Source organism: Triticum aestivum, chromosome 2B, assembly GCF_018294505.1.
Source record: "Triticum aestivum cultivar Chinese Spring chromosome 2B, IWGSC CS RefSeq v2.1, whole genome shotgun sequence".
Taxonomy (NCBI): domain Eukaryota; kingdom Viridiplantae; phylum Streptophyta; class Magnoliopsida; order Poales; family Poaceae; genus Triticum; species Triticum aestivum.
Window position 1 is genome coordinate 110,786,203 of NC_057798.1, and position 23,799 is coordinate 110,810,001.

General features: G+C 50.0%; 1 protein-coding gene across 1 annotated transcript; it reads left to right on the forward strand.

Moving 5' to 3' along the window:
• Positions 1–21,793: 21,793 nt before the first annotated feature.
• Positions 21,794–23,106, forward strand: LOC123040692 (ethylene-responsive transcription factor FZP-like). Its single transcript, XM_044463466.1, has one exon. The coding sequence runs from the start codon at positions 21,908–21,910 to the stop codon at positions 22,829–22,831; it is 924 nt and encodes a 307-aa protein (XP_044319401.1). The 5' UTR covers positions 21,794–21,907; the 3' UTR covers positions 22,832–23,106.
• Positions 23,107–23,799: the final 693 nt, after the last annotated feature.

Here is a 23,799-nt window from a genome sequence, read left to right on the forward strand (position 1 = left end):
CCAGCCGCCCCCGTTGATGACGATGCCGGCGCTGCGAGTGCGCCGGCCGAGCGGCGTCTCCGCCGCGGGCTCGGCCTTGACGCCGAGCAGCGCCGGAGAGCCGGAGGAATGGGAAGAAGAGCGCGATGAGGAGGAAGAAGAAGAAGCGCCGAACCTCCTCGGCGCCCATGGCCCGACGCGTCGGTGCTGCGCCGGGGCGGCCACCCTCGCCGGGGGGTACGCCAACGGCGGGTCATTGCCGCCCTCGAGGTACGTGAGCACGCCCTCGAGTGTGCGGCCGGGGACGCCCCACCAGAGGTGGCGCCCCTCGCTGTTCTACCGGCCGCCGACCACCAGAGCGCCGTTGGTGGACGCCAAGCGCTCCTGCTGGCGGCGCTGGAAATACGCCGCCCAGGCCGCGTGGTTGTCGGCGGCATACTGGGGGAGGGAGCGGTGGGCGTCGGTGAGGGACGCGCGCACGATGTCGACCTCCTCGGCGAAGTACCTCGGCTTCGCCACGGTGTCGGGCAACGGGGGAATGGGCACTCCTCCGGCGCTGAGCCTCCACCCCGTTGGCCCGGCGCGCATGTCCGGCGGCGCCGGGATGTTCGCCTGGAACAGGAGCCAGGACTCCTGTTCGCGGAGCGAACGGCGGCCGAAGCCGTTGGCCGCCGCCTCGTCTCCGGGGAAGCATTCTGCCATGGCGGCGGCGGGGCTAGGCGGGCTTGGGAGAGGTAGAGGGAGGGGCTGGGCGGCGGCGCTCGGGAGAGGCAGGGAGAGGGAGGGGCTGGACGTCGGCGAGGGGGGGCTGGTGTGGGCACAGGCGAGTGGAGGCCACCGGCTTTTATAGCCGGCCCGCGCCCGTGTGTACGCGTGCGAGGGAGGGGAGGCATCGGTGCGCCGTCCCGTGAAGCGCCGCCCGTGAGGAATCAATGGCAAGGCTGGCCGGTGGCAGCCTTGCCATTGATTCCCCGCGGGTACCGAGGCCGTTGGGGGAAGACGAGGCGCCGAGTCGCTGACGCGGCTGGCACGCGTCTTTTTCGTGCCAAAACAGTTCGCCCTGGCGCCCCCGTGCGCCCCCCAGCGCGCCGGGTTCGGGCTGGGTCCATCGGCGCTGTTTTCGGCCCAAGCCGGCGAAAATCGGGCTCCTGGGGGCGCGACTGGGCCGTTTTTTCGGCTCCGGCGCGAAAAAATCGCCTGGGGAGGCCTTCCTGGGGGCGCGGCTGGAGATGCCCTTAGATTCATTACTATGTAATGCTGGATTGTTGACTCTAGTACAAGTGGGAGACCGTTAGAAATATGCCCTAGAGGCAATAATAAAGTGCTTATTATTATATTTCCTTGTTCATGATAATCGTTTATTATCCATGCTATAATTGTATTGATTGGAAACTCAAATACATGTGTGGATACATAAACAACAACATGTCCCTAGTAAGCCTCTACCGAACTAGCTCGTTGATCAAAGATGGTTATGGTTTCCTAGTCATAGACATGAGTTGTCACTTGATAACGGGATCACATCATTGGGAGAATAATGTGATGGACAAGACCCAAACTATAAATGTAACATATGATCGTATCAAGTTTATGCTATTGTTTTCTGCATGTCAAGTATATGTTCCTATGACAATGAGATCATGAACTCACTGACCAGAGGAATACCTTGTGTGTACCAAACGTCGCAACATAACTGGGTGACTATAAAGGTGCTTTAGAGGTATCTCTGAGGGTGTCCGTTGAGTTGGCATGGATCAAGACTGGGATTTGTCACTCTGTATGACGGAGAGGTATCTCAGGGCCCACTCGGTAATACAACATCACAATAAGCTTGCAAGCAATGTGACTAAAGATTTAGCCACGAGATCTTGTATTACGGAACGAGTAAAGAGACTTGCCGGTAACGAGATTGAACTAGGTATGGAGATACCCATGATCCAATCCCGGGCAAGTAACATACCGATAGACAAAGGGAACTGCATATGGGATTAGCTGAATCCTTGACATCGAGGTTAGAACCGATAATATCTTCGTAGAATATGTAGGAACCAATATGGACATCCAGGTCCCGCTATTGGTTATTGACCGTAGAGGTGTCTCGGTCATGTCTACATAGTTCGCGAACCCGCAGGGTCTACACACTTAACGTTTGGTGGCGATATAAGTATAGTTGAGTTGTTTTGGTGGTAACCGAAGGTTGTTTGGAGACCCAGATGAGATCCGGGACATGACGAGGAACTCCGGAATGGTCCGGAGGTGAAGTTGATATATATGACGAAGGGAATCGGAGTCCGGAAGTGTTCTGGGGGGTACCAGGTTATGACCAGGAGAACCGAAAGGGGTTTCGGGGGCCCCGACAAGTGTTGGGAGGCCTCATGGGCCAAGGGAAGGAGGCACACCAGCCCACTAAGGGGTTGTGAGCTCCCGTCACCTCATCTCACGATCACCAGGAGGGTTGGTGCGCCCCCTATGGCTGCCTCCCCCTTGCTTGGGGGGAAAGGCACCTAGGGAGCCCACCCAAAACCCTAGGCACCCCCATCTTGGCCACCACCCCCTAGGTGAAACCCTAGGGGCGCCCCTCCTCCTCCCTTCCCCCTATATATAGAGTGGTAGAGGGAGGGTCAGCCGCACCCATCTATGCCACGGCGCTGCCATCCATCTCCCTCGTAGCCCTCTTCCTCTCTGTAGTGCTTAGCGAAGCTCTCCTGAGATTCCACCACCACCCTCGCCACCACACCGTTGTGCTGCCAGAGGACTCGAGCAACTACTTCACCATGGCTCGCTGGATCGAGGAGGTGAAGGCATCATCAAACCGTACGTGTGTTGAACGCGGAGGTGTCGTCCGTTTGGCACTTGGATCAGGAGTTCGCGGGACGGATCGTGATTGGATCGCGAAGACGTTTGACTACATCAACCGCTTTTCTTAACGCTTCCGCTTAGTGATCTACAAGGGTATGTAGATCCAATCTCTCCTCTCGTAGATGTCCATCTCCTAGATGGATCTTGGTGAGCATAGGAATTTTTTTGTTTCCCATGCAACGTTCCCCAACACTTCGTGTACAAACTGAGCCCTCTCCATAGGTATTAACATTTCAAGCAGAAACACAACCTACACACTCAACTCCATTGTACTATTACATCATTTCAACCTAATTTTTTCATGTTCAATACATGAAATTGTATCTTATGCTCAAATTTGGCCAATTTTTTAGTTGGTTTCCTATTTTTGAAGCATTAACTGATATTACCGGCCATTAAAAAGTGCAAAACATTCTTCAGTTTCAAATAATGGCAAACGATCTCCGAAATGGATGAATCTTGGCATCGTGTCTTTGTAGGAACACTGTAGGGTGTTGTAAAAATTAAGATTGTGACGGGAAAAAATTGATGCACTTCGTGTACAAACTGAACCCTCAACGTCAAAGTATCAACTTTTCGAACAAAAACCACATGCTACCACGCACAATTCCATTCTTTTACATCATTTCAACCTCAATTTTTTCCATGTTTAATACACATCATTGGAAGTCTCATGCTCAAATTTGGTCACTCTTTGAGTTTGTTTAATATTTTTGAAGCATTAACTGGTTTTCTGGCCATTACAAAGGGCAAAATGCTCTTCGGTTCCAAATAACGTGCAAACGAGCTCGAAAATGGATGAAATTTGAAATGTTGTATTCATAGGACCACTGTAGTGTGTGCTTAAAATTTGAGAGCGTTACGGAAAAACCTTGATGCACTTCGTGTACAAACTGAACCTTCTCTGGCTAAGTGTTAATGTTTCAAACGAAAACCACAGCCTTCCACACACAACTCCATTCTTTTACATCATTTCAACCTCAAACTTTTCTATGTTTAATACACACCATTGAAAGTCCCGTGCTCGAATTTGGCCACTCTTCGGGTTTAGTAAATATGATTTTTTTTCAAGCATTTTTCTTATTAGTTATATCTGTGGCGGCCCCTCCAGTACGCCCGCCACTTCTAACTTTTGGAAATTGCGGGAAATTTTGGCGCGAGTCAACGAAAAATTTCTGTGGCGGGGAAACATTTTGCCGCCGTTGGTGCATGACAAACCTGTGGCAGGCGCTAGTGTGTCACCCGCCATTACTGCTTTTAGCTCACGACTAAATTTGTAACACTTTATGAGTGGCGGACACTTATATTTCCCGCCATTGCTTTCCACGTAGCAGCAATCGGCGCCATTTGTTACCCGCCACTGCTACTTTTCCAAAAAAAAAAGCAGTGGCGGGTTACTTTCCTCGCCTGCCACTAATTTAAACCCACCTACAAGCCTTTTCCCAGTATCGTTAGATTTGGCATGGAAATATAAACTAATCTAAGCCCGTGAAGACACCGCCTCGTCGGACATATTGAGTGGGCATCCTCAGTGTCGGTTGGAGCGGTTGGGGCCGGAGCAGCGACTGGTGCAGTGGGGAGTGGAGCGGCGACTGTTGCGGTCGCGGCGATCTTGGCTTCTTCGTTGGCATAGAAGCATGTGTCACCGCTGCTCATACTAGCCACCTTCTTCTGTGACGCCTGCCGCAACCTTGACTCGGTCCTTGTAACAGGCAGCGAGCGCCTCCTTCTCCTTTGCACAGGTGGCATGATGGGAGGCAAACGACTCCAAGTTGGTCCGCATGGAGTGAGGAGCAGTGAGCGCCTCCTCCTTGTTTGCTTCGGCGGCCACATGGGCGATGTGCACCTCCTCCCTCTTGGCGTCTTCCTCTGAACGGCGGCAACATGGACACGCCATCTAGTGGGAGGGCGGGTTGCTATGCGGGTTGTCGTGGGGGCTGTTAGGGGAGGTACGACCTCCCGAGCTTGTGCGGCAGAGATGATGAGGACATGACGATCGAAGGAACATGGCGACGACGCATGGGTGGGAATGGGAAAATGGGTGAGGCTAGGGTTTTTTTAGGAGGGGGGAGGGGTCTCCTACCTGGTTTTAGGTGGCTCTGAGTGTTAGAAGGGAGAGAGAGGGATTATTGCGGAATATGATGGATGTATTATTGAGCCTCGAGGGCGAGTATATATTGAGTACAAGACTTGGAGGGCAAGATGCCTCTCCTGGAGATAAGGTAGGAGACGGATTACAAATCCTAGACTACCAAATACATGTATCCCAAATATATCTCTAACATCCGCCCGCAGTCGTAGCGGTAGCGTTGCGAACAACAGGAGCGTCGCGGACGGTCAGCTGGAGAGAGTAGCAGCCGACGGGATGACATCCCCCCGCAGTCGTAGTGGGATCGTCGTGGATAGTGTCGCGTCGCGGATGCGTTGACTGTAGAAGAAGCCGACGAGTTACTCAAGTGGATGATAACCCTTTGTGCCGATGTCGACATAGCCGAGAGCTTAGGGTGGTGTGTTGGGGAACGTTGCAGAAAATTAAAATTTTTCCTACGGTTTCACCAAGATCCATCTATGAGTTCATCTAAGCAACGAGTCAAGGGAGAGAGTTTGCATCTACATACCACTTGTAGATCATGAGCGGAAGCTTGCCAAGGGGATGGTGATGATGGAGTCGTACTCGAATGTGATTCGGATCACCGATGTCCAAGTGCTGAACGGACAGCACCTCCGCGTTCAACACACGTACGGGACGGGAGACGTCTCCTCCGTCTTGATCCAGCAAGGAGGAAGGAGAGGTTGAGGAAGGCAGCTCCAATGGCAGCACGATGGTGTGGTGTAGTTGGTGCAGCAGTACTCCGACAGAGCTTCGCCAAGCACGTACGGAGGAGGAGAGGTGTTGGGGAGGGGAGGGGCTGTGCCTTGAGTTGTGGTGTGTTGCAGCCCTCCCCTCACCCCTCTATATATAGGGGAAGGGGCAAGGGGGGCCGGCCCTCTAGGGAAAACCCTAGGGGGGGGGCGGCCAAGGGGTGGGGGGCTTGCCCCCCAAGCAAGGGGGGTGCGCCCCCTTTAGGGTTTCCCCCCCAACCCTAGGCGCATGGGCCCAAGGGGGGGCGCGCCAAGCCCACTAGGGGCTGGCTGCTATCCCTACGCAGCCCAAGTGGCCCCCCGGGAGGGGTGGTCCCTCCCGGTGGACCCCGGAACCTTTCCGGTGGTCCCGGTACAATACCGGTATGACCCCGAAACTTTCCGGTGCCCGTTTAACAACTTCCCATATATAAAACTTTACCTCCGGACCATTCCGGAACTCCTCGTGACGTCCGGGATCTCATCCGGGACTCCGAACAACATTCGGTAATCACATACTTGTCTTCCTGATAACCCTAGCGTCACCGAACCTTAAGTGTGTAGACCCTACGGGTTCGGGAGACATGCAGACATGACCGAGACTCTCCGGTCAATAACCAACAGCGGGATCTGGATACCCATGTTGGCTCCCACATGCTCCTCGATGAAGTCATCGGATGAACCACGATGTCGAGGATTCGATCAAACCCCGTATACAATTCCCTTTGTCAATCGGTACGTTACTTGCCCGAGACTCGATCGTCGGTATCCCAATACCTTGTTCAGTCTCGTTACTGGCAAGTCACTTTACTCGTACCGTAATGCATGATCCCGTGGCCAACACCTTGGTCACCTTGAGCTCATTATGATGATGCATTACCGAGTGGGCCCAGAGATACCTCTCCGTCATACGGAGTGACAAATCCCAGTCTCGATCCGTGTCAACCCAATAGACACTTTCGGAGATACCTGTAGTGCACCTTTATAGTCACCCAGTTACGTTGTGACGTTTGATACACCCAAAGCATTCCTACGGTATCCAGGAGTTACACGATCTCATGGTCGAAGGAAGAGATACTTGACATTGGAAAAGCTCTAGCAAACGAACTAACCGACCTTTGTGCTATGCTTAGGATTGGGTCTTGTCCATCACATCATTCTCCTAATGATGTGATCCCGTTATCAACGACATCCAATGTCCATAGCCAGGAAACCATGACTATCTGTTGATCACAACGAGCTAGTCAACTAGAGGCTTACTAGGGACATATTGTGGTCTATGTATTCACACGTGTATTACGATTTCCGGATAATACAGTTATAGCATGAATAAAAGACTATTATCATGAACAAAGAAATATAATAATAACACTTTTATTATTGCCTCTAGGGCATATTTCCAACAGTCTCCCACTTGCACTAGAGTCACTAATCTAGTTACATTGTGATGAATCGAACACCCATAGAGTTCTGGTGTTGATCATGTTTTGCTCGCGAGAGAGGTTTAGTCAACGGATCTGCGACATTCAGATCCGTATGTACTTTGCAAATTTCTATGTCTCCATCTTGAACATTTTCACGGATGGAGTTGAAACGACGCTTGATGTGCCTGGTCTTCTTGTGAAACCTGGGCTCCTTGGCAAGGGCAATAGCTCCAGTGTTGTCACAGAAGAGTTTGATTGGCCCCGACGCATTGGGTATGACTCCTAGGTCGGTGATGAACTCCTTCACCCAAATAGCTTCATGCGCTGCCTCCGAGGCTGCCATGTACTCCGCTTCACATGTAGATCCCGCCACGACGCTCTGCTTGCAGCTGCACCAGCTTACTGCTCCACCATTCAACATATACACGTATCCGGTTTGTGACTTAGAGTCATCCAGATCTGTGTCGAAGCTAGCGTCGACGTAACCCTTTACGACGAGCTCTTCGTCACCTCCATAAACGAGAAACATGTCCTTTGTCCTTTTCAGGTACTTCAGGATATTCTTGACCGCTGTCCAGTGTTCCTTGCCGGGATTACTCTGGTATCTTGCTACCAAACTTACGGCAAGGTTTACATCAGGTCTGGTACACAGCATGGCATACATAATAGATCCTATGGCTGAAGCATAGGGGATGACACTCATCTCTTCTTTATCTTTTGCCGTGGTCGGTGACTGAGCTGAGCTCAATCTCACACCTTGTAACATAGGCAAGAACCCTTTCTTGGACTCATCCATTTTGAACTTTTTCAAAATCTTATCAAGGTATGTGCTTTGTGAAAGACCTATGAGGCGTCTCGATCTATCTCTATAGATCTTGATGCCTAATATATAAGCAGCTTCTCCAAGGTCCTTCATTGAAAAACATTTGTTCAAGTAGGCCTTAATGCTGTCCAGAAATTCTATATTATTTCCCATCAAGAGTATGTCATCCACATATAATATGAGAAATGCTACAGAGCTCCCACTCACTTTCTTGTAAACGCAGGCTTCTCCATAAGTCTGCATAAACCCAAACGCTTTGATCATCTCATCAAAGCGAATATTCCAACTCCGAGATGCTTGCACCAGCCCATAAATGGATCGCTGGAGCTTGCATACTTTGTTAGCGTTCTTAGGATCGACAAAACCTTCCGGCTGCATCATATACAGCTCTTCCTTAAGATGCCCGTTAAGGAATGCCGTTTTGACGTCCATCTGCCATATCTCATAATCATAGTATGCGGCAATTGCTAACATGATTCGGACGGACTTAAGCTTCGCTACGGGAGAGAATGTCTCGTCGTAGTCAATCCCTTGAACTTGTCGATAACCCTTAGCGACAAGTCGAGCTTTATAGATGGTGACATTACCATCCGCGTCCGTCTTCTTCTTAAAGATCCATTTGTTTTCTATCGCTCGCCGATCATCGGGCAAGTCAGTCAAAGTCCATACTTTGTTTTCATACATGGATTCTATCTCGGATTTCATGGCTTCTAGCCATTTGTTGGAATCTGGGCCCGCCATCGCTTCTTCATAGTTCGAAGGTTCACCGTTGTCTAACAACATGATTTCCAGGACAGGGTTGCCGTACCACTCTGGTGCGGAACGTGTCCTTGTGGACCTACGAAGTTCAGTAGCAACTTGATCCGAAGTACCTTGATCATCATCATTGGTTTCCTCTTCAGTTGGTGTGGGCATCACAGGAACATTTTCCTGAGCTGCACCACTTTCCCGTTCGAGAGGTAGTACTTCATCGAGTTCTACTTTCCTCCCACTTACTTCTTTCGAGAGAAACTCTTTTTCCAGAAAGCATCCGTTCTTGGCAACAAAGATCTTGCCCTCGGATCTTAAGTAGAAGGTATACCCTACAGTTTCCTTAGGGTATCCTATGAAGACGCATTTTTCCGACTTGGGTTCGAGCTTTTCAGGTTGAAGTTTCTTGACATAAGCATCGCATCCCCAAACTTTTAGAAACGACAGCTTAGGTTTCTTCCCAAACCATAATTCATACGGTGTCGTCTCAACGGATTTAGACGGTGCCCTATTTAAAGTGAATGTAGCTGTCTCTAGAGCGTATCCCCAAAATGATAGCGGTAAATCGGTAAGAGACATCATAGACCGCACCATATCCAATAGAGTGCGATTACGACGTTCGGACACACCGTTTCGCTGAGGTGTTCCAGGCGGCGTGAGTTGTGAAACGATTCCACATTTCCTTAAGTGTGTGCCAAATTCGTGACTTAAATATTCTCCTCCACGATCTGATCGTAGGAATTTTATCTTTCGGTCACGTTGATTCTCCACCTCATTCTGAAATTCCTTGAACTTTTCAAAGGTCTCAGATTTGTGTTTCATTAAGTAGACATACCCATATCTACTTAAGTCATCAGTGAGAGTGAGAACATAACGATATCCTCCGCGAGCCTCAACGCTCATTGGACCGCACACATCGGTATGTATGATTTCCAACAAGTTGGTTGCTCGCTCCATTGTTCCGGAGAACGGAGTCTTGGTCATTTTTCCCATGAGGCATGGTTCGCATGTGTCAAATGATTCATAATCAAGAGACTCCAAAAGTCCATCAGCATGGAGCTTCTTCATGCGCTTCACACCAATGTGACCAAGGCGGCAGTGCCACAAGTATGTGGGACTATCGTTATCAACTTTACATCTTTTGGCATCTACACTATGAACATGTGTAATATTACGCTCGAGATTCATTAAGAATAAACCATTGACCATCGGAGCATGACCATAAAACATATCTCTCATATAAATCGAACAACCATTATTCTCAGACTTAAATGAGTAGCCATCTCGTATTAAACGAGATCCAGATACAATGTTCATGCTCAAACTTGGCACTAAATAACAATTATTAAGGTTCAAAACTAATCCCGTAGGTAAATGTAGAGGCAGCGTGCCGACGGCGATCACATCGACTCTGGAACCATTCCCGACGCGCATCGTCACCTCGTCCTTCGCCAGTCTCCGTTTATTCCGCAGCTCCTGCTGTGAGTTACAAATATGAGCAACGGCACCGGTATCAAATACCCAGGAGTTACTACGAGTACTGGTAAGGTACACATCAATTACATGTATATCAAATATACCTTTGGTGTTGCCGGCCTTCTTATCCGCTAAGTATTTGGGGCAGTTCCGCTTCCAGTGACCCTTCCCCTTGCAATAAAAGCACTCAGTCTCAGGCTTGGGTCCATTCTTTGACTTCTTCCCGGCAACTGGCTTACCGGGCGCGGCAACCTCTTTGCCGTCCTTCTTGAAGTTCTTTTTACCCTTGCCCTTCTTGAACTTAGTGGTCTTATTGACCATCAACACTTGATGTTCTTTCTTGATTTCAACCTCTGCTGACTTCAGCATAGAAAATACTTCAGGAATGGTCTTTACCATCCCCTGCATATTGTAGTTCATCACAAAGCTCTTGTAGCTTGGTGGGAGCGACTGAAGGATTCTGTCAATGACTGCCTCATCAGGGAGGTTAATATTCAGCTGGGTCATATGGTTGTGCAACCCAGACATCTTGAGTATGTGCTCACTGACAGAACTATTTTCCTCCATCTTACAACTATAGAACTTGTCGGAGATGTCATATCTCTCGACCCGGGCGTGAGCTTGAAAAACTAGTTTCAGCTCTTCGAACATCTCATATGCTCCGTGATGCTCAAAACGCTTTTGGAGCCCCGGTTCTAAGCTGTAAAGCATGCCGCACTGAACGAGGGAGTAATCATCAGCACGAGACTGCCAAGCATTCATAATGTCTTGGTTCTCTGGGACGGGAGCGTCACCTAGCGGTCCTTCTAGGACATATTGTTTCCTGGCAGCTATGAGGATGATCCTCAGGTTCCGGACCCAGTCCGTATAGTTGCTGCCATCATCTTTCAGCTTGGTTTTCTCTAGGAACGCGTTGAAGTTCATGTTGACATGAGCGTTGGCCATTTGATCTACAAGACATATTTGCAAAGGTTTTAGACTAAGTTCATGATAATTAAGTTCTAATCAAATTATGAACTCCCACTTAGATTAGACATCCCTCTAGTCATCTAAGTGTTACACGATCCGAGTCGACTAGCCCGTGTCCGATCATCACGTGAGACGGACTAGTCATCGTCGGTGAACATCTTCATGTTGATCGTATCTTCCATACGACTCGTGTTCGACCTTTCGGTCTCCGTGTTCCGAGGCCATGTCTGCACATGCTAGGCTCGTCAAGTTAACCCTAAGTGTTTTCGCTGTGTAAAACTGTCTTACACCCGTTGTATGTGAACGTAAGAATCCATCACACCCGATCATCACGTGGTGCTTAGAAGCGACGAACTGTAGCAACGGTGCACAGTTAGGGGAGAACACTTCTTGAAATTTTGTAAGGGATCATCTTATTTACTACCGTCGTCCTAAGTAAACAAGATGCATAAAACATAATAAACATCACATGCAATTATATAAAGTAGTGACATGATATGGCCAATATCATATAGCTCCTTTGATCTCCATCTTCGGGGCTCCATGATCATCTTGTCACCGGCATGACACCATGATCTCCATCATCATGATCTCCATCATCGTGTCTTCATGAAGTTGTCACGCCAACGACTACTTCTACTTCTATGACTAACGCGTTTAGCAATAAAGTAAAGTAAGTTACATGGCGTTCTTCAATGACACGCAGGTCATACAAAAATAAAGACAACTCCTATGGCTCCTGCCGGTTGTCATACTCATCGACATGCAAGTCGTGAATCCTATTACAAGAACATGATCTCATACATCACAATTCATCATTCATCACAACTTCTGGCCATATCACATCACATGATCAATCGCTGCAAAAACAAGTTAGACGTCCTCTAATTGTTGTTGCATCTTTTACGTGGCTGCAATTGGGTTCTAGCAAGAACGTTTTCTTACCTACGAATAACCACAACGTGATTTTGTCAACTTCTATTTACCCTTCATAAGGGCCCTTTTCATCGAATCCGCTCCAACTAAAGTGGGAGAGACAGACACCCGCCAGCCACCTTATGCAACTAGTGCATGTTAATCGGTGGAACCGGTCTCACGTAAGCGTACGTGTAAGGTTGGTCCGGGCCGCTTCATCCCACAATACCGCTGAAGCAAGAAAAGACTAGTAGAGGCAAGCAAGTTGACAAGATCCACGCCCACAACAAAATTGTGTTCTACTCGTGCAAAGAGAACTACGCATAGACCTAGCTCATGATGCCACTGTTGGGGAACGTTGCAGAAAATTAAAATTTTTCCTACGGTTTCACCAAGATCCATCTATGAGTTCATCTAAGCAACGAGTCAAGGGAGAGAGTTTGCATCTACATACCACTTGTAGATCACGAGCGGAAGCTTGCCAAGGGGATGGTGATGATGGAGTCGTACTCGAACGTGATTCGGATCACCGATGTCCAAGTGCTGAACGGACAGCACCTCCGCGTTCAACACACGTACGGGACGGGAGACGTCTCCTCCGTCTTGATCCAGCAAGGAGGAAGGAGAGGTTGAGGAAGGCAGCTCCAACGGCAGCACGACGGCGTGGTGTAGTTGGTGCAGCAGTACTCCGACAGAGCTTCGCCAAGCACGTACGGAGGAGGAGAGGTGTTGGGGAGGGGAGGGGCTGCGCCTTGAGTTGTGGTGTGTTGTAGCCCTCCCCTCACTCCTCTATATATAGGGGAAGGGGCAAGGGGGGCCGGCCCTCTAGGGAAAACCCTAGGGGGGCGGCGGCCAAGGGGTGGGGGGCTTGCCCCCCAAGCAAGGGGGGTGCGCCCTTTAGGGTTTCCCCCCCAACCCTAGGCGCATGGGCCCAAGGGGGGGCGCGCCAAGCCCACTAGGGGCTGGCTGCTATCCCTACGCAGCCCAAGTGGCCCCCCGGGAGGGGTGGTCCCTCCCGGTGGACCCCCGGAACCTTTCCGGTGGTCCCGGTACAATACCGGTATGACCCCGAAACTTTCCGGTGCCCGTTTAACAACTTCCCATATATAAAACTTTACCTCCGGACCATTCCGGAACTCCTCATGACGTCCGGGATCTCATCCGGGACTCCGAACAACATTTGGTAATCACATACTTGTCTTCCTGATAACCCTAGCATCACCGAACCTTAAGTGTGTAGACCCTACGGGTTCGGGAGACATGCAGACATGACCGAGACTCTCCGGTCAATAACCAACAGCGGGATCTGGATACCCATGTTGGCTCCCACATGCTCCTCGATGAAGTCATCGGATGAACCACGATGTCGAGGATTCGATCAAACCCCGTATACAATTCCCTTTGTCAATCGGTACGTTACTTGCCCGAGACTCGATCGTCGGTATCCCAATACCTTGTTCAGTCTCGTTACTGGCAAGTCACTTTACTCGTACCATAATGCATGATCCCGTGGCCAACACCTTGGTCACCTTGAGCTCATTATGATGATGCATTACCGAGTGGGCCCAGAGATACCTCTCCGTCATACGGAGTGACAAATCCCAGTCTCGATCCGTGTCAACCCAATAGACACTTTCGGAGATACCTGTAGTGCACCTTTATAGTCACCCAGTTATGTTGTGACGTTTGATACACCCAAAGCATTCCTACGGTATCCAGGACTTACACGATCTCATGGTCGAAGGAAGAGATACTTGACATTGAAAAAATCTCTAGCAAACGAACTAACCGACCTTTGTGCTATGCTTAGGATTGGGTCTTGTTCATCACATCATTCTCCTAATGATGTGATCCCGTTATCAACGACATCCAATGTCCATAGCCAGGAAACCATGACTATCTGTTGATCACAACGAGCTAGTCAACTAGAGGCTTACTAGGGACATATTGTGGTCTATGTATTCACACGTGTATTGCGATTTCCGGATAATACAGTTATAGCATGAATAAAAGACTATTATTATGAACAAAGAAATATAATAATAACACTTTTATTATTGCCTCTAGGGCATATTTCCAACATGGTGTAGCCGTGGTCGAGGTAGTCGTGCGAAGAACGCTGTGGTCGATGTTGAGTCAGGGTAGCCGGTGTCGAGGGAGTCGCCGTGGAGCCGCGGGCGCAAGGAGGCGTCGAGTTTGTCATGGGCGCAGTGGTGTCGAAGAAGTGGTGCGCCGGAAAGGAGAATGGTGTTGATGACGCGTAGCGTCGGGGTTGCCAACCCCGAGGACACATCGTAGACGAAGGCACGCGCCGGTGTTGCCAGCACAAGGCATGCGTAGACGGACGAAGACGAAGTTGACGAAGCGCCGCACCAGGCTTGCCAGGCCCGGGGACACGTCATGGACGAAGGCACGCAATGGTGTTGCCGGCATCGGGCGTGCGTAGACTGGGACCTGCACGAGCTGTACGCCATGTCGAAGAAGTCGGAGAGGCCAGCAGAGAAGGACTCGACGACGATTGCGGCGTCGATCGACGCGGGGCCAATGTCACCAACCGTGGTCGGAGTAGACGATGTGGTCGGGGTAGATGACGGCGACGCTGGCGACGGGCTGGTGCTGGACGAAGATGAAGGGAGGTGGACGGGCGGCGGCGGCGGCTACGGGGGTAGCAGCGGCGGCGGCCGAAGAAGAGCGGCGGCGGCGGCCTGACGGCGGCGGCGGCGGCTAGGTTATGGCGTGCGGCGGCGGTGCTTGAAGTAGGCGAAGAACCCTGACAGCGTGACGAAGACCGGCGCGGACGGTGGCGTTCCCGCGCCAAGAGAGACGGCACGGCGCATACCACGGGAGGTCGACGCGCGGTGACGGCGGAGTGGATCGCGGGCCGCGGCGCTACGGCCCGAAGGGGTGACGCAGCGGTGGTAGGCAGGTCGGGGCGACGGTGGGAAGACCTCGGGGCGGCGGCGGGGACCGTGTGCCACGCTCGCTACGGCCCGACGGGGCGACGCAACGCCGGCGCGAGGGTCGATGCAGCCATGGGACGGCCTAGAGCGAACGCCCTCGGGGTGTCGGGGGACCGCGGGCCGCGGCACTACGGCCCGAAGGGGCGACGCAGCGGTGACGCGAGTCGGTGCAGCCGGGAGAAGAACCACAGGGCGGCGGCGCTGCGGCCCAACTGGGCGACGCAGCGGCAGCCCGATGCTCGATCGGTGGAGAGGCGCGCTGAACTCGGGGACGGTCTTCACGGGACCTGCGGAGGTGCGTGCAACCGACGGGCCAGGTCGGTCGCGCGGCGTAGATGAGGCGGATCGCGGCGGCGAGCGGGTAATCAAGCCGATCGCGCGCGAGGTCGGGGACGCCGCTCGGTGGAGGCGTAGTGGCGACGGAGTCCGAGATGAAGCCGGCGGCGGCGGGCGGTAGGGCGGCTATGATTGGCCGCCACATGGCGCGAGGCCGCCGGGTCGGGGTGATGCAGGAGTCCTGGTTGGAGTAGGGCGGTGACGGCCGCCGTAGATCGACGGGTGGGCCGGCGCGCGAACGGCAGCGGAGAAGGGCCGCCTCGGCGCGCGTGGCCGCCGGGTCGGAGGAGAGGCCGGCTGGTCGCGACGGGGTCGGAGTAGAGGCGCTCGGGGTCGACGGCGGCGGTGGGCGACGCAAACCAATCAAGAATAGATCGGAAAACCAAAAAGAAACCACGCGATCAAGATGACCGGCGGGAGAGAGAAAACTCGAGAGCAAGGCTCGGGGAAAAGACTCTCTAGGGCAGCCGGTCAACACGACCGGCGGACGAACCCTAGGTACAGGTGGCGCGGCCCCCGGCGGCGGTCATGGAGGCCGACCGCCCCAGGGGCGGCGCACAGGTGCGGAAGCGGCGGCGGCTAGGGTTTAGGATCGACTTGCGATAGATACCATGTTAGAAGGGAGAGAGAGGGATTATTGCGGAATATGATGGATGTATTATTGAGCCTCGAGGACGAGTATATATTGAGTACAAGACTTGGAGGGCAAGATGCCTCTCCTGAAGATAAGATAGAAGACGGATTACAAATCCTAAACTACCAAATACATGTATCCCAAATATATCTCTAACACTGAGCTGTTGGAATCCGATGTGGCGGACGCCGGAACTTTCATAGACCACCCCTTGATTTGGGGCTAGATTGAGAGATTTCGAACATCCAGATCGATCCGACCCAATATGGAATCCGGGTCGGAGCCATAAAAATGCCTGAACCGTCCGGTCCAAGACACGTAAGGAAGAATGAGCTTCTGCGTTGGAGATGCTCTAGTGTCACTAAAAGTTCTAGTAGTATTTCTCTCGTATAGATACTGCCTAGCTATACTAGGGCAGCACGTACCAGCGGGGTTGCACGCAGAGAGGATTTACCTCTGGTGAATGATCGGCTACCAATCCCCAAGCCACGTGCAAACCCCAACTAGTAATTTTTTACAGTCAAATCCCAAGTAGTTACCGCACACACACAATGCTTATGTTAGGTTAATCATTTGCTTTGCTCAGTCAAGTACACGTCGAGCCATGCATCGGAACTTGCTCAAGGAAATCAGATCAGTCCAGTGCCAATCATGCCCGTCTATTCTGTTCACGGTGATGTTCAAGTGTACGTACCACTGGTGGCGTTGCACCTGATATGCTGCCTCTTGGTACTTGGTCGGCTTGCTTAATTAAATCGCACAAACAGCACCACTGTTTGACCAGTTCGACTCGTAACCCCCTGTCCTAATTGCGGGCTTTTGGTTCGAACTCAAAAGTTTCCATATATGGTCCCCCTCTCATGCTGTTAATTGACTAATCAGCTTCAATTTTCCAAATGGTACTGGTGAGTGAAGTACACCCTCTATATCAAAATATAAGACGTTTTTCGACACTATGATAGTAAGGGCTGACATGTTTTTTGTCTATGAAAGAAAAAAGTGTCGACATATATGTAGCAAATGAAGACCCGATTCTTTTGATGGCTTCGAAAATCCACAACTTATTTAGAATTCGGACGGTCCGGCAGGGAGTGACTTAAGCCATAAACCACCAAAGGAATTGGGCCTCAGAAATTACCACGCCTTCGTCACCCTTAAGGGGGCGGCACATGCAACTACGTTAGCCACCACCGGTCCCTTCTACCTTCTCCTCCTCTGGTCTCCTCATTACCATCGGTTCACTGTTCGATGGTGGCGAATGTGTCTGCTCATCCTCGTTCGGCACACTAGTTTTTGTTTGTTTTTTCATTCTTCTCCTTCTTCTTTGATTGTGTCCATTTTCAATGTCCTGACTAGATCTTGATATTGTGTCATTGCAGAGACAGGGTATAATTGGTATCATCTTGGTATTATTATGTCATTACAATTTGCTAAAATAATATGGCAACAACTAAAATGATGTTCATGGAAATAGGAGTATATTTTGGGTTTTTGGGACTAAACCCAACAGTTTTATTGAGGGATTCACAATAGCGCCACTGCGACATCATTGCTGATTTCATCATGATGTCACGATCAGTGCAACGACGCCCCATCAGATGGAGCTGGATGTGTCACCCGTCGGGAGCTGTAGCGAACGTTCACGCCATATAATTCCCATTTTTTGTTAAATATTATGAAGTTTGAACTAGCTTGTACATATACGATTAGTGAAAATCCTAATGAGGGTTCAAAATTCCAAATGATTAAAGCAAGTCTTGGGAGCTATGATCTATTTGTGAGTACACACACTTTCCACTATTAAACTCCTGTTTCTCCCCCACTTCATTCAAACCACAACTTGGTGGGACAAATGTGCATGCCACAAGTGGTCTTTCTCTACCTTTTTCTTAATTATGTTTACTGAACCTGTCTTGCATACTTCGACAGTTCCTCCCTCTCTCTTCCTCTGTCTACAAACTTGAAATAATTTTTTTCTTGGCTGTGTCTTGCACAGCACCTGTGTTGTTCTAATAGGAGGTCCAAAGTCAAAGTAGTGAAAAGGGCACCCCAAAACCCGGGCGACCCTATGAAATGGACAAGAACATGTGTCTTGTGAGCCGTGCTCGTTCCATCATAATTAGTACGCTCCGGTTTTGGTCTCTCTCGGCAGATTAACTAACTTAAACATTTCTGGTACAATCTTGTCATGCATATATACTCCCTCCGTTCCTAAATAATTGTCTTTCTAGCCATCTCAAATGGACTACAACATACGGATGTATGTAGACATGTTTTAGAGTGTAGGTTCACTTATTTTGCTCCGTATGTAGTCACTTGTTGAAATCTCTAAAAGGACAATTATTTAGGAACGGAGGGAGTATATATTTTGCATGCATGTGTGGAGCCTCCTTGCCCTCAGATTGTGCCCCAACCCCAGCCCCTTTTCCTTTCTCTGCTAGTTGAACATGCACCACCTTCTCCTCCTCACACCTTTTCAGATGTTGTCTAGCTAGGGCGCTTGACCAGCCTGACCGGCCTGGCCTGACCCCATCTTGCATTTCACAAACCAACATATGCCAAATTCACACACAAGAGAAGGAGAGAACAGCTGGGGTAGGGGAAGTCAAGGTCATGAGATAAGATCTCTCTTGTCATGCATGCAATCTACATCTACACACATGCTTATGTATAGTTGCACTCGTAGAAGCTATGGCCTTAGATGCAAGAATTGCACCACCAGATGCAGCTTTCCATAAGAATCCAACTTCACCATTGTTCTCACGAGGGAGGGGAAGTCAAGGCTTTGTAAACTCCAAGAACATCCTTTTCAAGATGCTCCCAACTAAGAAGGTTTAAAACACCATGGTTAAGTGGATCAATCCATTTGTTTCATTACCATTCACAGATGTAATTTCGCCCTAAATTATTGTAATAGTACGATGATTTTGGTTTCAAAAGTCATATGCAATTAGATAATCGTGTTTAATTTCTCGAGAAAAAATTAGGTGGGTAAAAAGCAGTGCCGATCTACGTCAACTGTTCTTTTTCATCAGCCTCACATGGCACACACTTAACAGTCGGTTGCGAGTGGTGTTAATCGCAGCATTACCTCGACGTTCCTTTCAGGTTAAGCTCCCCCCCCCCCCCCTTTCTCTCTCTCTCTAAATGTCCTTTGTTGACCCCATAAAGCCATGGATTAGGCTCTAGAGAATGGTTCTAGACAGACATGAAAGGGATAGTTCTCTTGTTTCCTGATTTAATATCGTCACTCCTTTCGATTTGTTCTGGTTTGAAGCGCGGCACCGGCACGCACATGCGCACTAATTCGTAGAATGTCCATTAGGAATAAAGAATCCGCATAAATCCAATGGGTTTGTAGGGATAATGATCCTTGTCCAAGCATTTGTCTAGCTCATGCAGACAAAGCAAAGCTTCACTAGGGAAAAGGAGTCAAAGAGGGCCCTCACCTCATGTGAGAGTCACTCAAGGTTGCATGCATGGAAACAAAGAAGCATAATTAACAGGAAGTGGTGGCATAAGAAAGAGTGCCTTGTACACATCTCACACTGTTGTTTTATCTTGTTTTGAGGGCAGGCTAACCACTCCATTTGAATGTTTCTTAGTACATGCAAGAGAAGGCAATGTGATATGTTCTAGAATCTGAGTGGTCAAGGCGGATTAACTTTGACCTCTGATGATACACACAAGACTATTTAGATCGATGATATGGAAACTATAACGTTAGATTGTTACGAGAAATATTTTTCAAAATATAAAAATTGTGTAGTTCATTAAGTTTATTATTAATGGAACCGATGGTCGAATCGGTTAATGTTTTAGCGAAGACAAAGTTGTACTTACTCGTATGTTCGTGTCGAGAACATCACCAACATATGTTGATGAACTTATTGTGGTTAATGTTTTAGAGCATCTTCAACAGGCGTCAAAAAATGCCTCACGTGCTAAAAACCATCGTTTTTGTGCGCCGGCGATAAAAAAACAGCGCTCCAGCAGATGCTGTAAAATAGAGTACGCACAAAAAACTTTAGCGCACGTGCTAAAAGCGGTATCCCAGCCTGCAAATTCTGGGCGCCGGATTATGCGCGCTGCAAAATCTGGGCTGCTGCAGGTGGGGCCGCCGGATTGGGCGTCGTATTTTTGTGCATCTGGAAAACCTCTTCGTCGCTCCCGCGCACAAAAATACTATTTTAACGCTGTAAAAGAATTATACCGTGCCGAGGCGAAGCACGCCTGTTGGAGATGCTCTTAGGGAAGACAAAGGGGCAGCTTTCTCCTATGTTCATTCTAGTTTGCACGTATTGCGCAAGCAAGCACATGGACACATAAGAAAGCAAAGCCATATGGTCAGAGTGTAAAAAAGCACATAATTGTGTAGCATTTTGGCATGTATCATAATAGCTATTGTAGTACTAGTATCTTGGAGCATAGATTGCAATTGTCTCTTTCAAAACAAATAGATTACAATTCTTCAAAAGGCTTGATGCATAGGTAGGTAAGCTCTCCTCTTTCCCTTCTTTTCCTGTCAGTGGCAGGCATCTTTACACCATCTTATTAGTTTGCAATACTTGGTACTCAGTAGTAAATCATCAAAGCATGCAAGGCAGTATGCCCAACTAACATAGATGCCACAACAAGCTATGCATGTAGGACCATTAATAATTAAAGTGTTTGTCTTGGCAGGGGCTTCAATCGGCTCTGCCTTCACAATCAGTGTGTCATATACTCATATGCTGGTTGATTAATTTGGAGTGGACTAGAATCATGACAAAGATAGTCATATCTGAAACTGACACTAATTAATACTTAATTGCAAGGATTGTAGCATGCATGATATTCATAAATGAAGTGTGCATGAAAACTAAGGGCCTGTTTGGTTCCAAATAAGTCACCAACTTATAAGTCGAAAAGTGAAAAAAGTGACTTATTTTGCCAAACAGACCCGACTTATAAGTCACCCCAACTTATAAGTCATAAGTTGCTCCACCCCCAACTTAAAACTTATAAGTGACCCTCTTTTGCGTGGGTCCCATCACCTGCATGATGTTGATTGGTGTGGAAAGGTGTGTCAGGTGACTTATAAGTCAGGTGACAACCAAACATGCGTGACTTATAAGTCACTGGTTTTAAGTCAGGTGACTTATTGAAACCAAACAGGCCCTAAGAGTAGAACATTCTAACTTCCAACTGTTATTTTTCTAGCAACACATACACACACATATATAGCTATATGTTTGACCGGCACAACATTCCCCTCTTCTCTTTGGTCCTAAGGTTAGGGCACACAAATCCAAACACAAGGTGCATACATACAAACTCGCAAACTTGGAGTGAGCTTTCCATTCCCTCCTTTTACTCCTAGAATTAGGCCCTGTTTGGTTCATAAGTCCTAGGACCTTTTTTAGTCCCAACTTATAAGTCTCAAGTCCCTAAAAAGTCCCTACCTGTTTGGTTCCTGGGACTTATAAGTCCATATAAGACCATATTACAACTATAAGTACCTATAAGTCCCTCCTTGAGAGTCTTATTTCATAAGTCCCAAACGGCCACTTTAAGTCCCTATAAGTTCCTCCTGTTTGGTTTAGATGGGACTTATAGAGACTTTTTTAAGTCCCTAAGCCAATAAATCCCTGGAAACAAACACCCTCTTAAACTAAACAAGAGCAGGTGCAATGCAGCGCATGCATGTCACTCCCCTCCCCTACCCAAGGTCGCCATCTCATCCACAGTGCTCTCAGCCTCTCACTCCTTCTAGCTTCTCCCTCCCCCGAGCTCCCCATTTAAATACCATCCTGCCTCCCTCCATAGTGAGCACTACACACTAGAAGCTCACAGTCTCAGCAACCACCTCCTCAACCTAAGCTAGCTAGCTCACACCTCAGAGCTCAAGCTAGGCAGGAGCAGTAGTGTAGTAGCCAGCCAGCATCACTTCAGTTGTGCCATGAGCTCTCGCAGCAGCAGCGGCGGCGGCCAGGCCTCCCAGATGATGGCCTTCTCGGAGCATTCGCTGCCGAAGCCGATCGCCGGCCACCCGCAGCCGCAGCCGTCCCCGCCGTCGTCGCCGAGCGAACGGCCGGCGCCTCGCGGCAGGCGGCGCGCGCAGGAGCCCGGGCGCTTCCTGGGCGTGCGCCGGCGGCCGTGGGGCCGGTACGCGGCCGAGATACGCGACCCGACCACCAAGGAGCGGCACTGGCTCGGCACCTTCGACACGGCGCAGGAGGCCGCCCTGGCCTACGACCGTGCCGCGCTCTCCATGAAGGGCGCGCAGGCGCGCACCAACTTCGTCTACGCGCACGCCGCCTACAACAACTACCCGCCCTTCCTCGCGCCGTTCCACGCGCAGCAGCAGCCCGCCGCCTACGCGTCCTCCACCATGCCGTACGGCGGGCAACAGCGCGCGGGCGCGGCGGCGCCGCACATTGGCAGCTCGTACCACGGCCACGGCTACCACCAGCAGGGCCCGGGCGCCGGCGCGGGCGAGTGCTCCATGCCGGTGCTCAATGCCGCGGATCACGGCGCCAGCAGCCCGATGGACGTGCGCGGCAGCGGCGGCCACGACATCCTCTTCCCCAGCGCCGACGACAACTCCGGGTACCTGAGCAGCGTGGTGCCGGAGAGCTGCCTCCGGCCCCGCGGCGGCGACCTGCAGGACGCGCGGCGCTACTCCGTGTCCGACGCCGACGCCTACGGGCTGGGCCTCCGGGAGGACGTGGACGACCTGGCGTTGATGGTGGCCGGCTTCTGGGGCGGCGCCGACGCGGCGTACGGCGGGTTCGCCCCCGCGAACGGCGGCGGCCACGACATGGTCGCCTCGTCGCAGGGCTCCGACAACGGCTACTCCCCCTTCAGCTTCCTCTCACACTGAAGCAAATGCACCGGCATTGCTCGATCTTAGCCTCTTACGTACTCAGTGGTCTGCTGTGCCCAGTCGGCCGTTAGCTAGGTAGTGTTTGCTTCGTGAGTTCGATCGATCGATCATAGTAGAAGATCGTGAAGAAGAGTGGCTTGTTTCGGTGCCCTAGCTTAGCGGATGCTCACATCCATGTACTTAGGCTCTTTCAATTAGCAGCACTATTACTACGTACTACTACTAGTAGTAGTAAGTTTTCATGCATGCACGAGTGACATGCTTACTTTTTACTGTATCTCTCTAAGCATATTACAGTCTCTCTCTAATTAGTTAGTAGTCCTGCGGAATTAAAGTGGCGGATCGAGAGTACTCGATCGAGAGGCTCGAGAATGTAGTACGCACCTTGAAAGTTTCAGTTTTGGATTGTAGTTTTGTTGGATTCAGTTTTGGAGGAACATGTCAAGTACGTACTCTCCTACGTACTTATACTCTTTTTTTTTTTTTGCATCGAACGTACTTATACTTACCTGAAGGAAGAAGATAAGGGGAATAGTACACGGACCACGTACAAGACGTAGTACTGCGCCTTGACAGTTCAACGGAAAGGTACATGTTCACGGACAAGTGTCAAGCAGGCCACCTCCTTTTTTTCTTGGGTCGCCAGGTACTTGGTGCTGATTCTAGGGTACGTCACGGCCAGATCCATCCATCATGGCCATTGTCTGAAATGTATCCTCTTCTGATGTAAATGGCAAATAAATGGTGTCCGCAAGTCCCGTTTAGTTAGCTTTACTTAGCTTCGTAGTTCATTTTTCTGGAAAAAAAACAAAATTTTAAACGGTTAGATTACATAGTGGGTTTAAACGGGATTAAACGGGACCGGGTTGACATCCCTGCAGCAGGTGCAAGGCTTGTATATAAACACATTCTTTGCTCTGTAGCTTTGTTTGGATATGTTGATAATCTTATGGGATGGGAAATGT